This window comes from Piliocolobus tephrosceles, chromosome 9, assembly GCF_002776525.5.
Source record: "Piliocolobus tephrosceles isolate RC106 chromosome 9, ASM277652v3, whole genome shotgun sequence".
Classification (NCBI taxonomy): Eukaryota; Metazoa; Chordata; class Mammalia; order Primates; family Cercopithecidae; genus Piliocolobus; species Piliocolobus tephrosceles.
Window position 1 is genome coordinate 118,655,483 of NC_045442.1, and position 15,092 is coordinate 118,670,574.

Consider the following 15,092-nt stretch of genomic DNA (forward strand, 5'->3'; position numbering starts at 1 on the left):
CCAGACTGATCTTGAATTCCTGGACTCAACTGACCCACCCGCCTTGGCCTCCCAAAGTGCTGGGATTACAGGTGTGAGCCACTGCACCCGGCCGTGCACTGGACCTTTAAAAAATGAGTAGAGCAGCTTCTTCTTCTGTGCCTTCTGCATACACACGATCCAGGGAATTGAGCCCTGCTGCGACGGTATCCACACAGCTCCTCCCCAGCCACGTTTCCACCACCTGCATCTTCCTGCTTCTAAACTCTGCTGCTTCTTTCCCTTCCCCTAACTTTGTTCTCTACCCGCCTCAGCCTGGTCTTGTCTTTCCTCCTCTGAGTTACTCTGAAAATGAACAGCTGTGACACGCGAGCTTGACATGGCTCTGTAATTATATGCAAGAACTTGAAAGGCCACAAAGTGGCCCCAAGGTCATCTGGAGTTTCCCGCAATGCCCCTTGTAACCCCTTTAGTTTCAGGCCAGCTCTCCTCGGCCTGCCTGGGAAGGTTCTGTGGATGTCCCCAAAGACCCACAGGGATGATGCTGGTCACATAACATACCTCCTCTCTCAGGTGGGTTCACCGGCTGTTCTCACGAAGAAAGGTCACCGCACTTTGCATGACAAGAACTTAGCTTCAGTCAGGTGCGGTGGCTCATGCCTGTAATCCTAGCACTTTGGGAGGCTGAGGCGGGCGGATCACCTGAGGTCAGGAGTTTGAGATCAGCCTGGCCAACATGGCAAAACCCTGTCTCTACTAAAAATACAAAAATTAGCCGGACATGGTGGCAGGCGCCTGTAATCCCAGCTACTCGGGAGGCTGAGGCAGGAGACTCACTTGAACCCAGGAAGCGGAGGTTGCAGTGAGCCAACATTGCGCCAATGCACTCCAACCTTGCGACAGAGCTAGATTCAGTACCCTACCACACCCCGTCTCAAAAAAAAAAAAAATTCAGCCTCAGACTCCATTTTCCATAACTCTTTTCCAACCTCATCTTTTTTCTTGCTCTCAGACGTCCCTAGCTCATACCATCTCCCAGCCTTTGGGCTTTCACACAAACTGGTTACTCTTCCTGGGATGCTATCCTGTAACTCCCACATGGCTGGCTTCTTCTTGCCACTGAGACCAAGGCCCAGGTCTTCTCCCTGTCCTCTCAGCCCAGTCCTGATTCCTTGTCACTCCATGGCAGGCCCCCAGGTTTAGTTTCTTCGTAGCACTTATGATCTGAAATGGCCCCGTTTGCTTATTTGTTCAACTAAAACGTAAGCTCTATGAGGGCAGGCACCGTGTCTGTGTCATTCACTGCCTTAACCCCGGTGCCAGGTACATAGTAGCAACTTTACATACATTTGCTGAATGAATGAATGAATGAATACACTGATGTCAGTGAAGGTCTCAGAACAGTCACAAGTATTCTAATGGCGTTTCTCCAGGACCCCAGAAGTCAAAAGATGAACACCAGAATCCAAGTGTTCAGATCTGTCAGTAGTCTTCTCTGCATTTTGGATGTTTAGTACAAAGAACTGGGGGTTGGGATTTAGGGAAAAACTTGAATGCCTAGCATCATAGTACAGATCAGGGTTGACTGATAGATGAGAGTGACTTGGTCAAGGTCTGAACCAGGTTCCTCCATCACTGTTCCTATCTCAGCAATTGGAATGTTTTCTTATGTGTGCAACTTACTGTTAATCTCAGTGTCTCACTGTAAATCACTCAGAAACAGATGCAGGCAGGATCTCTGGAAATGGAATCTGGGATTCATCCAAATTAACTCCCAGCCTCCCGGCAGGCCCACAACCAAATCAAATGGGATTTCTACCCAACTGAGCAAAAGTTTTCAGGGGAAATCACTTCCCTGCTATGAATCATTCATTCCAGTATCCCTCAATCTTTTTATTCTTTCCCCCAAGGGAAGTGAAGGCAGCTGTGATTACATGCCAAGCTCATATGCTTCAGACAACTGATGAGTTGACACGTGATGACACCACATATGAGAACATCACACACGCACGGGCACATGTGTGCACACGCACTGTCCTTACCAACATAGCCTGGAGTTCCACAGGCAGTGGACATCACGTCTCCTTTGCCCTCCATTTTTGACAATCCAAAGTCACTGATCATGATTTTGGACTCCTCATCTTGACTGTAGTACAGGAGATTTTCAGGCTAGAAAGAAAATAAGAAAAAAACATTACAAACTACATGTAAAGCTGGATTAATTGTGGAAGACCCATTCAACTGCAAAACCTATTTGCAACATCAGGATGTCCTTGACCTTCAGACACAGTAGATGCATCAGCTAAAGCAGCGGCCCATAGAAACAGTGCAGAGAGCCCGGCACAGTGTCTGGCACAGACGGGCTTTCAATCTACGTTAGTCTCTTTCCTTTACTAATATTTTGTCTACTTTAGAAAATCTCACCATATTCTGAGACAATCTAGAAAGCTGACTGCCGTGCAGACTTGTGGATTCAGGTCTGGGGTTAGGGAAGGGAGATTCCAGGAAATGAAATCACTCTTGCAGGTGCTTCTCTGCTCCTTTTCATAGAGTGATTTTTCTTGAATCCAAGGGTCTCTGTTTCTGCCCTCAGTAACATGCCCTGGTGCTCTGCAGTTCTGGGAGATGTGCTGCACTGTGCCCTTCACGAATGCCAGCTGACCCCTGCTCATTCCTCTGCCAGAGAAGCAGAGGAATGCCATCCCGGAATAAATGAATCTGGAATTGAACATGTAGCACTTTCCAGCTGTGTACCCTTAAGGGGTTCGCACTTCTGTTTGCCTTTCTGTGAAGCATGCGTTGATTTCATCCTTTGTCTGCTCCTCTGAACAGTGCTCGGGCAGCAGGAATGCACAGCAAAGGCCTTCTTCCATTTCTTATGGCCCCCGTGTTCCCGTCTTCTCTACAGTTCTGCAACATACAGGAGGGGCTGAGAGTGGCAGTCCTGGGGTTGGCATGGGAGCCAATGAAGTATCATTTGCATAGTGTTTTATGCAGAACTGGGGAATCTCATTGTTCCTAGCAAGGAAGGGAAGTGGGGCTTATGGAGGCTGAGAAGCTACAGCCTGGGAGCTTGTCCCTGCACTGCTGGGTGGACGTTGAACACAGAGAGGAGCCTGTATTTTTTTTCCTCAAGAGTTGCTGGACTTGATGACTCCTGGATTCATCATCATGGTGACGATTTGTCACTGGAGGACACAATGTCAAGGACTGTCATCTCTGCTGTTGTCCGGGAATGTCCACCCTTCAGGATAATCCTCACCCAGTGAATGAGGAGTCGTTTCCGTCATTTACACCAAGCCTTAAACAGAGCGTAGCATGAAGAATCTGACGTGGGAAAGGCATTTCCCCACAGCACTTCCCATCCAGCTCTCCTCCCCAGTCCCAGCGGTGAGCCACATTCTCTCTCTCAGGGGTTTGTGGTGAATCTTGGGTTCCTAAGGGTTGGACTTTAGAAACTATTCTTATGTAGAGTGTGAAAGGAAAATAAATCTCAGGACCCCAAAATCACTAAGCTGGAGGGAAAAGTCAAGCTGGGAACTACACAAACCTGCCTCCCATTTTATTTCTTTTTTTTTTTTTTTGAGACGGAGTCTCGCTCCGTCGCCCAGGCTGGAGTGCAGTGGCCGGATCCCAGCTCGCTGCAAGCTCCGCCTCCCGGGTTTACACCATTCTCCTGCCTCACCCTCCTGAGTAGCTGGGACTACAGGTGCCCACCACCTCACCCAGCTAGTTTTTTGTTTTTTGTTTTTTGTTTTTTGTTTTTTTTTTTTTTAGTAGCGATGGGGTTTCACTGTGTTAGCCAGGATGGTCTCAATCTCCTGACCTCATGATCCGCCCGTCTTGGCCTCCCAAAGTGCTGGAACTACAGGCTTGAGCCACCATGCCCGGCCCATTTTATTTCTAAATAACGAAACTACAAAGATAAAAAGTCACATTCTTCCTTCACGATTCGCCGATAAGGAAATTCCTTGTGGGGAAAAGACAGACAAAACTCAAAGTATGGCCAGGCGCGGTGGTTCACACCTGTAATCCCAGCACTTTGGGAGGCCAAGGCAGGTGGATCACCTGAGGTCAGGAGTTCAAGACCAGCCTGACCAACATGGCGAAACCCCATCTCTACTAAAAATACGAAAATTAGCCGGGCGTGGTGGCACATGCTTGTAATCCCGGCTACTTGGGAGGCTGAGGCAGGAGAACTGCTTGAACCCAGGAGGTGGAGGTTGCAGTGAGCCAAGATCGCGCCATTGCACTCCAGCCTGGACAATGAGAGTAAAATTTCGTCTTAAAATAACTAACTAAGTAACTAAGTAACTCAAAGTCCTCCCTCTGCTCACGGGAGGCAAAAGCATACCTGATTGCTTCCTCTGCCCTATTGTTTCACTGAGCCAGACTAAGGCGTGAGTGACTATTCCTATAAATTATGTATTCAGTGAAGAGCTGATCATAGACTCAAAAGAAAGCAATCCTTTGTCTCTTATCTACCTAAGACCTGGAAGCTTCTGCTTTGAGTTGTCCCGCCTTTTCAGACCTAGCCAATATACATCTTACACATATTGACTGATGTCTTGACCGAGCCAATGTGCATCATATACATATTGATTGCTATCTCATGTCTCCCTACAATGTATACAACCAAGCTGTGCCCTGACCACCTTGGGCACATGTCATCAGGACCTCTTGAGGCTGTATCAGGGGCACATCCTTAAACTTGGCAAAATAAACTTTCTAAATTGACTGAGACCTGGCCGGGCACAGTGGCTCATGTCTGTAATTCCAGCACTTTGCGAGACTGAGGCGAGTGGATCACTTGAGGTCAGGAGACCAGCCTGGCCAACAGGGTGAAACCTCATCTCTACTAAAAATACAAAATTACCCAGGCATGGTGGCAGGCGCCTGTAATCCCAGCTACTTAGGAGGCTGAAGCAGGAGAATCACTTGAACCTGGGAGGCGCAGGTTGCAGTGAGCCGGTATTGCACCATTGCACTCCAGCCTGGGCAAAAAGAGCAAAACTCTGTCTCAAAAATAAATAAAAAAAATAAAAATAAATTGACTGAGGCCTGTCTCGGATATTTTTGGGTTCACAAGAGTGACCAGACTTGTTTAGAAAAGTGGTTCTCGGCCTGCTGTGTGGCAGAGGCACCTGTGAGGGTATTCATTGGCCGGAGATCTTGCCCTTCAGTGGGTCTGAGATGAGGCCCAGGGCTCTGGATTTCGAGCTCCATAAGCAGCATTCTGATATGTCACCATCGCAGTGAAGAAATTTTCAGAACTCACCAAGACTCCCTCCTTGACCAAACTTGAGGCAGGCTCCTCTAAGTCCCCTCCTCTCCTCGGCCTTGACCTTGGCCTTGTCTATCCTGCCCCTGCCAGGCCTGCACAGCCCTCTCTTAGCGAGAGTCTCCTAGGTCGGAGAATCCCCCACCACGGGTATCTGATCAAGTTCTTCACCCACCCCACCCCCACTGACAGGACTCCCGCTGAAGCCAGGCCAAGGTGATTCGCTATTGAGATTGGGGTGATACAGGAGCTAGAAAGAAATTATTTAGGCAGATAGTGAGGGTAAAAGAGTCCTTGGCTCCTGGCTAACCTGGTGAAACCCCGTCTCTACTAAAAAATACAAAAAACTAGCCGGGCGAGGTGGCGGGCACCTGTAGTCCCAGCTACTCGGTAGGCTGAGGCAGGAGAATGGTGGGAACCCGGGAGGCGGAGCTTGCAGTGAGCTGAGATCACATCACTGTACTCCAGCCTGGGTGACGGAGCGAGACTCACTCTCAAAAAAAAAAACAGAGTCCTCGGCAAGGCTTCCCTTCTAACAAAAAGCAGCCCAATAAATTATGATTAGTTTTTTTTCTAATAAAGAACAGCCTGAAAAATCAAGCTGCAAACATAAGCAAGCTGGAAGCTGTCACCGGTGAAGTGCGGCAGCTGTGCCAGTAGAAAAGGGCCACCTGGGGGCCAGGCATGTCCCACATGGAGGCTCCATCTTCCCTTTTCTTTGTCAGCCACGCGTACGCCACTGCACTCCAGCCTGGGGACAGAGGCAACACTCAAAACAAACAAACAAACAAACAAACAAACAAACAAAAAGAAACAGGCAACATGGGGCTGGCCAGGCAGAGAACCCATCTGCATCATAAAAGATTAGGGTGGGGTAGCTGGGCGCGGTGGCTCACACCTTTAATCCCAGCACTTTCAGAGGCCAAGGCGGGTGGATCACCTGAGGTCGGGAGTTTGAGACCAGCCTGGCCTACATGAAGAAACCCCGTTTCTACTAAAAACAAAATTAGCCAGGCGTGGTGGCACATGCCTGTAATCCCAGCTACTAGGGAGGCTGAGGCAGGAGAATCACTTGAACCTGGGAGGCCGAGGTTGTGGTGAGCTGAGATCGCGCCATTGCACTCCAGCCTAGGCAACAAAAGCGAAACTCCGTCTCAAAAAAAAAGACTAGAGTTGGGGCGGCCAGCTTTTCATGCCCTATGGAAATGGCACACCTAGCCCTAACTAGTTTTTTGTGTGCTATACAAATGGCACACCTGGTCCAACCAATCTTTTGTGTCCAATGTAAGTCAGACACCACCTCCTCAAGCTCAGCTATAAAACCCCCTGCACTTCCCCGCAGACTGGAAACCCGCTGGGACCCCTCTCTCTGCAGGAGAGAGCTCTTCTCTTTCTTTCACCTATTAAATTTCCGCTCTTAAGCTCACTCCTTGTATGTCTGCATCCTTGATTTCCTTGTGAGAGAATGAATATCGGGTATCACCCCAGACAATGAGGCCACTTCGGGGGCATTAGGGATCTGATGAGGTAACAAGGATGGAAGATTTCAGCTCAACTGATTCAGCAGGATTCTTGCTAAAAACTGGACCAGCCAGAGAGCAGGTCCTAGTCAGAAAGAGGACTCAAAGGGGCCTTTGTCAACGTCTAAGTCCTCAGCCTGCCTTTAGCAGGAATCCTGCCAGGTCAGGTTAGCAAAAATCCCCCAATTTCCCAACCACTACCCCGTCCCCTCTCTTCTTTGGCTATCAATCCCTGCTCGTCTTGCTGTATTCCAAGTTGAGCTCAATGACATTGCGATGGTCTTGAATAAAGCCTTCCTTACCATTTCAAATAGCGTCTAAAGAATTTTGTTCTTTAACAGAACCTAAAGAATAAACACTATCCTTCACCCCAAATAATACACAAAGGGATGGCAGTTAAGAGTCACTGTGACATTAATTTTGTGGATGAAGCAGGAGAGATTAGAAGAAAATCAACTGTGCGCTGAAGGATGCTTCCAATGAGGTTTTATTTATTTATTTATTTATTTATTTGGAGATGGAATCTCACTCTGTCATCCAGGCTAGAGTGCAGTGGTGCAATCTCAGCTCACTGCAACCTCCACGTCTTGGGTTCAAGCAATTCTCCTGCCTCAGCCTCCCGAGTAGCGGGGATCACAGGCATGTGCCACCACAGCTGGCTAACTCTGTATTTTTAGTAGAGACAGGGATTCATCATGTTGACCAGGCTGGTCTCAAACTCCTAACCTTAGGCGATCCATCCACCTTGGCCTCCCAAAGTATTGAGATTACATGCGTGAGCCTACCGCGCTGGCCCCAATGAGTTTTAAAAGAAAGTAAAGTGGCCAATCAGTTGAAACAAGAATACTCTCACGCTTAGCAAAGGGGCGGGAATGCTCGAATCATAAAGTCCACGTGATTCCTGTTTTCTCTGGATGTTTAGGGATTATCCTTTACTAAACAATAAGGATCCAATCATGGGTGCTGAGAGAGGACAATGCTGTTATTTCTGACTTTTTATCTTCCTTGTCCCAGAAGGTGATAAGGAGCTGAGAATAAGTGATTTCACACTGCTAATCAAGGCATAATCCAGGCAAGGGGTGGCCGAAGGGCCCAGATCATCCACACATCCTTCCTATAAAAGATTCATCTGGGTCAATAAAATGCCCTTTTGAAGACCAATTATGCCCAAGGAGGGTTAAATCAACTGGTCATTCACAGTTTAGATCAATACTTTTTTTTTTTTTTTTCTTTTTGAGATGAAGCATCACTCTTGTTGCCCAGGCTGGAGTGCGATGGCATGATCTCGGCTCACTGCAACTTCTGCCTCCCTGGTTCAAGCGATTCTCCTGCCTCAGCCTCCTGAGTAGCTGGGATTACAGGTGCCTGCCACCACACCCGGCTAATTTTGGTATTTTTAGTAGAGATGGGGTTTTAGCATGTTGGTCAGGCTGGTCTCGAACTCCTGACCTCAGGCAATCCACCCGCCTCAGCCTCCCAAAGTGCTGGGATTACAGGCGTGAGCCTCCATGCACGGCCGATCAATACTTTTAATTGGCCCAAGACTTAGTAAGGACAGCAGGGCTTTTCCTGGGGGATGGGAGTGGGGGAGGAGGGAAGACCGTGGGGGAGAGGCAGGCTCAGGTGTCATCTGGGTGGGAGGCCCCGGTCCCCAGCAGGAGGGCTGTGGAGGTGGTGGCCACAGGGAGAGGGTCTGGCCCACATTGCATCACAATTCCTCCTGGTGTCCAAAGAGGTCCGGGACTCACAGCAAAAATTAACTTTTCTGCATTTGATGGCATCTTAGAAAGACAACTGGTGGCCAATACCTGAGTGGAATATCAACTCCAACCCTTTATAATAATCTACATAATAAGCTTTAAAAAGATCGGAATCAACACACTTCTGGTAACGTTAATGTTATCCATAATCACATTCCTACTCCAGTGATTCTCAACTAGGGGCAATTTTGCCCCCCAGGGGATGGATATCTGGCAATGCCTAGGGACATTTGTAGCTGTTAACAATTCCAGACGTGGTACTGGTATCCATGAGCAGAAGCCAAGGATGCGGCTCTAAATCCCACAGTGCCCAAGTGCGGGGGCTGAGAAACCCGATCCTAATCCACTGAGGCAGGAGCAGGCACTTCCAGTCTCAGTCACTTCATTTTGCAAAAAGAGCAACTGTCTCTAACAGCTTCCTGGGGCAACAAGACATCACATAGCTTTCCGCAAGGAGAAGGAGGTACATTTGCAGGTAGGCTGGGGCAGGATTCCGATTGCTGCACTAGGCTTAAATTAACACGATCATCCTCTTTCTATTGCTCTGGGCTTGGTTATATAGGTGGTTTAATTTTAATTTTCTTAGCTGTTTATGCAAATTTAGTAGTCCAATTTCAACTTCCTCCTCATAGATCAAACTCCTTCGTGCCTCTGAAAAGAGATCACAGAAAGGTCCTTAAATGGCAGTGTTCTCTACATAACGACAGGCTCGGTGATCTTAAGGCTCCACAGGATGGAAGCTGCAAGTACTTCTCTAAAAGCATTACGTGGGTTAACTAAAAACATTAACTCCCATACAGCCAGTCAGCCTTTCTAAGGGAGAGATAAACATTGCCCCTCCTGGATACGCCTTATTTGCTTAGAAGTTATTTTTCTAGTAAGTACAGACAGCTAGCCCATCACAGCACGTCCCTGTGGTCACCACACGAACGTGTTCAGAGAGAGCTGCCTGTGGTGTTCTGGAAGCACAGAACTGGCATTTGTGGGGGGGGCACAAGAGATGAGAGAAGGCCTGGAGGCCTGGCGCAGAGGTGCCAGGTTGGCTGAGCTAGCCCCTACCTAGCCCTCTGAAGTATCTCCAGGCCCTGAACATGAGCTGACCATGCCCACAGCCATTTCAGATGTCAAGAAGCCTGCAGAGGATGAAGGCACTAAGATTCTCAAATACCCTTGCCCAGTGGTTGTCCAAGAGTAGCTCCCAGACCAGCATCCTCATCACGGGCAGACCTGTTAGAAACCCAACTTTTCAGGCCCCCCTGGAGACCTATAGAATCAGACCACTGGGGATGGGGCAGCAGTCTCTATTTTCATAGCCCTCCAGACAATTCTGATATGGGCGAACGTTTGGGAAACACTGACTGGGTAAATGGAACATGGCAACATGCAGAAAAACCATGGTAGTGAGTCTTTATGAAAGAAAAAGCTACACCACTTTATTCCTTGGTTCCCAGTAGCAGATAATGGCCAGGTGCGGAAACTCTGTTTATACAAATGTTTATGACTGGTTCTTTAAATTGATTTTGATTTCCCACAGTTGTGTACAGCACAGCTTCCAGATAATATGATCTTCGCGTTTATAATGAGTGGTGGGTATGTGTGTTGGGGTGGAATTTTTGTCTTGACTGGTGCAGTAAGCTCTGGGGGCAGGACCTGTAAGTATCCTAGAATGACGCCACACTGCAGCTTTGGGTCAACCGCACTGCTTTCCACTGTTTCTCAAGTTAATATGTCTGATACCTACCTTTGGTACCGTATGTGTGACATCCACCCTTCAGAACTATATGTTTGACATCTGTTCTTCAGTGTCTACATAGACCTGCTAGGGAGGGGCATATATGCCCATATAAGGCCCAGATCCTTCTGTACCAAGGGGTAAAGGGTCAATATACCAAAACCTCATTAAGAAATTGTAAGAAAAGAACCTGCAGGACACTATTTTTATTTATTGATTTATTTTGAGACAGAGTTTTGCTCTGTCGCCCAGGCTGGAGTGCAGTGGCGTGATCTCGGCCTACTGCAACCTTCACCTCGCAGGTTCAAGTGATTCTCCTGCCTCGGCCTCCTGAGTAGCTGGGACTATAGGCACGCGCCACCACACACAGCTAATTGTATATTTGTAGAGATGGGGTTTCACCATGTTGGCCAGGATGGTCCCGATCTCTTGACCTCATGATCTGCCTGCCTCAGCCTCCCAAAGTGCTGGGATTATAGGCATGAGTCACCAAGCCTGGCCAGTCATAGCTCTTTTAACCTTTTTCCATTCTATTTCTCTTCTCCCTCTTCTATATCTGCTTACCTTCTGTTTCCTTTCACTTTCCTCTCACAGTGTCTGACCACTGCTCTCTTTCTTTTATACGGTGTGTTGTGCTGCAATGGGACTGGAATTGGCAAAGGTACTGCGGAACTGCACCAAGAGAAGGGTTTCTGCAGCCTATGTGTCTTGAGCAAAATCATCTCTTAGATGGGCTTGAAGCAATATAACACCCACCTCCCTGTAACCCTTTGGCTACATAATAGTTGTAAAAATCTCATGAACAGTGGCCAGCCATGTGAATCTTCATCTTCTTTTGAGATACTTCTGGGTCTGGATCCCAAAGGCCCTGACAAATGAAAGTACACAAATGCCCACCATCTGCTGCGCCCACTGTACATCAGAGCAGCCGCAGGCCCCCACTGGCATCAGCCCTCTTGGACAGGTGCATCGCGGGCTGCAGAGTGGCTGCAGGACGCTGCTCAGCAGTGGCCTCACCTTGAGGTCTCTGTGGACGATGCCCATTCTGTGGAGATAGTACACGGCGTCCAAGACTTGGCGGATCAGAGTGCTGGCATCCTTCTCCGTATAAAACCCCTTCTCCACTATCCGGTCAAACAGCTCTCCACCAGACACCCTGGCAAAAAAGAACATATTAGAAGTTTGAGAGGATCTGTTGAATTGTGAAGGGAAAGCTTCCCATGTAATAAAAGACCCAAACTTTATTGCAAAAATGAATCCATTTCCAGATTGAGATGTTGTCCCCCTATTCCTCAGAGGCTATAGCCAGGAAATGTTTCCACGTCACAGCAGTGCAAATGTTTGGAACAAAGTCAAGGAAATTTTAAAAAACAGGGTCCAAGGACCCGCCACACCTGGGGTCTGTCCAGGCCTTTGCCTCTGTTCTGCTGTGATGATGTAAAAAGTTAAAAAAAAAAAAAACCTTCCTGAATACCAGCATCCTCGGACACAGGGAGATGACCCTGAATAAGATGTCTCCTTTGCATGAGACAGTATCCTTAAATGACTGAGAGTGCTGTGGGCAGAACACTGGCCTGCCAACGGGATGTCTGGGTTTTTGACCAAGTTCTGCTCCTAATACACTGAGCTATGAACACTCCCTGAATCCCTGGACCTTGACGTTTTCATGTGTAAAATTAGGGGATGAATCTGGTCAACATTTTCAGCAGTGAGTGGGACCATGCCCTTGGAATGATCAGAACCTCAAGGCCACTTCTGATTTACGAAAAATCAGGCAAAAAGTTAACACGATATTTCATCACTTTGCTTTGATTTTAGTGATGCTGTATCTTTTTATTTGCTTTGCATTTCGGATTGCATTTAACATTTTTAAACTTTTTTCAAAATGGGACTAGGTTGGCAAGGGTCAAGAAGGCCTGGGGGGGCAACCTCTCTGGCACCTTTCAGCTCTGATATTTTATGCTGCTCTGAGTTCAGCAAAATAATGGAAGTGTACGAGCTAGAATACAAACTCAACTAGTGTTCTCCACATCATCTCAAATCAGTAAGTCATCTTGGAAATAAATTTCAAGGGATTTATTAACACTACTGAAAAAAAAAAAAGAAACATTTCTCAAAAACAAGATGAGATGGATTTGAAATACTAAAATCAAAAAGCAGCTTAAAAAACAACCTTAAAGCTTTCATAGATACAACAAAAGACAAGCCCTATGGTAACACACACTCATACACACACACACAAAGATAGGATTCATTTTCCACAAGGCACAACAATGTATGTGCAATAACTGATCCACTGAAACCTTCTTCTAAAAAAACTAATCAAACAACCACTGCAGCTGTGAAAGGCCTATGCGCTAGTCTCTTCCATTACCTAGAGTCATAGCAGGCAATATTGTGCTTGGATACTGTTTCATTTCCAAGGCAAACTGACAATCTACGTAAGAAAGAAAAGGTGCTCAGGAGAAATAAAAAAGCAATTCAAAGAGTGAAAAGAAATGGAAACGACTGGGAGAAACTACATTTTGACGACTACGTCGTCTAAATGATCCATGCTTAGGTAAGCCAAGAGCTCAAGATACTCCTCCTCACGCCAACTTCTCTCCACTTGTCATTTATTAGAACCTTCCTCCAACAAGTTTCAACATCTGAAACTTTGCAGAGCTCAAGAAAGTACCACAAGAGGTAGACTGCTGTCAGGGACAAAGGGAGTCTGGGTGCCCTGGAGGCATTCACTTCTTCACTTCTTCTTCTTTTTTTTTGAGATGGAGTCTCGCTCTGTCGCCCAGGATCTCAGCTCACTGCAAGCTCCGCCTACCAGGTTCACGCCATTCTCCTGCCTCAGGCGCCCGCCACCTCGCCCAGCTAGTTTTTTGTATTTTTTAGTAGAGACGGGGTTTCACCATGTTAGCCAGGAGGGTCTCGATCTCCTGACCTCGTGATCTGCCCGTCTCAGCCTCCCAAATTGCTGGGATTACAGACTTGAGCCACTGTGCCCGGCTCACTTCTTCTTCTTATTTTTTCTGAGACAGGGTGTCATTCTGCAGCCCAGGCTGGAATGCAGTGGCGTGATCACAGCTCTCTGCAGCCTTGACCTACAGGGCTTAAGCGATCTTCCCACCTACCTCAGCTTTCTGAGGAGCCCGGCTAATTTTTGTATTTTTAGTAGAGATGGAGTTTCACCACATTGCCCAGGCTGGTCTCAAATTCCTGGGCTGAAGAGATCCTCCCGCCTTGGCCTCCCAAAGTGCTGGGATTACAGGCATGAGCCACTGCACCCGGCGTGCATTCACTTAATTATTTATTCAACCACTCACTCAACATTTCCTGGGTGCCCATTACATGCCAGCGAGCATGCCCAGTGGGAGGCAATTGAAGCAGCTTTTGCTATGAGGGAGGGATGTCTGTTTCGATTGTGCCCTTCCACATAGGCCCCCTTCCATTAGCGGACTCCCTAACTGCTGTCTCCAGGGCTCGCTTCTCACTGTTCTGCCCGCTACTGTCTCCTCTCTTCTGCAGCTGCTAGAGGACCTGTGGCAAGAATGCTTACCCCTTCCACTGCTCCCACCACCTCCTGCCCTTAGGACCCCATGATCCAAACCTTGCCCGACCCTCTGCCTTCCTCAAAACCTACCTGTCTTGCTTCCCATTCTATCAAGGTCCTCTTTTTCCCCATTATGTGATATATAAGGTATGGACAAATTCTACTGAATAAAAATATCTGCATATATTTTCTGTCTTACAGCAGTGCCACAGGTCAACAATGCAGTGAACACCGAAGCATCAAAGGGTACTATGTACTGTTGCAGAGTCTCAATGCTCTGCACATTTAATATTCTGCTTCTTACATTTCAAATTGCACCAGGGCTCTATTTTTCTGAACATTGCTTGGAAAGAATTTGGTCTCCTTAGAAACCGAGGCACAAGGGGAAAGTTTAGAATCTTGCCAATAAAGAAATACGATAATATGATATTGTCATATATTTTTATGACTAATAAAAATATCTTAAATCTGCAAATCTCTTTGTACTTTTCAAAATTCTCCTTAAGCCTGCATTTCAAAAACCTATGGTACTGTTATGGACTGAATGTTTATGTCCCCCAGAATTTATATACTGAAGACTTAATCCCAATGTGATGATGGCGTTTGGAGCTGGGGTCTTTGGGAGGTGATTAGGTTTAGATGAAGTCAAGAGGATGTAGCCGGGTGCCGTGGCTCATGCCTGTAATCCCAGCACTTTGGGAGGCTGAGGAGGGAGGATCACCTGAGGTCAGGAGTTCGAGACCAGCCTGGCCAACATGGTGAAAATCCATCTCTACAAAAATACAAAAATTAGCTGAGCATGATGGCGGGTGCCGGTAATCCTAGCTGCTTGGGAGGCTGAAGCAGGAGAAGTGATTGAATGGGGAGGCAGAGGTTGCAGTGAGCCGAGATCATGCCATTGTGCTCTAGCCTGGGTAACAGAGCAAGACTCCATCTCAAAAAAAAAAAAAAAAAAAAAAAAAAGAGGGTGGGGCCCCATGCTGGGATCAGTGTCCCTGTAAGAAGAAGGAGACCAGAACTCTCTCTTTACCATGTGAGGACACAAGGAGAAGGCAGCTGCCTCCAAGGCAGGAATGGAGCCCTCGCTATAATCTTTCCATGCTAGCACCTTGATCTCAGACTTCCAGCCTCCAGAACGGTGAGAAAATAAATTTCTGTTGTTTAACCCAATCTATATGGTATTTTGTTGTGGCAGCCAGCACTGACTTATTCACAAAACTAGCTGTGAGGTAGACACTGTCCCAGAATCACTGCTGGGAAAATAAGTTTGGCATCA

At 47.3% G+C, this 15,092-nt stretch overlaps 1 protein-coding gene across 3 annotated transcripts in view; it reads right to left on the reverse strand.

Moving 5' to 3' along the window:
- Positions 1-15,092, reverse strand: part of CAMK1D (calcium/calmodulin dependent protein kinase ID) — a 507,832-nt gene that overhangs the window by 74,592 nt on the left and 418,148 nt on the right. For all 3 annotated transcript variants that reach the window (XM_023223230.3, XM_023223231.2, XM_031936220.1), the window contains 2 exons: positions 11,290-11,428; positions 2,022-2,148 (listed from right to left, as the gene is read on the reverse strand). In XM_023223230.3, the coding sequence (XP_023078998.1) occupies positions 2,022-2,148; positions 11,290-11,428 (266 nt within the window). The remainder of the gene's footprint in view (positions 1-2,021; positions 2,149-11,289; positions 11,429-15,092) is intronic.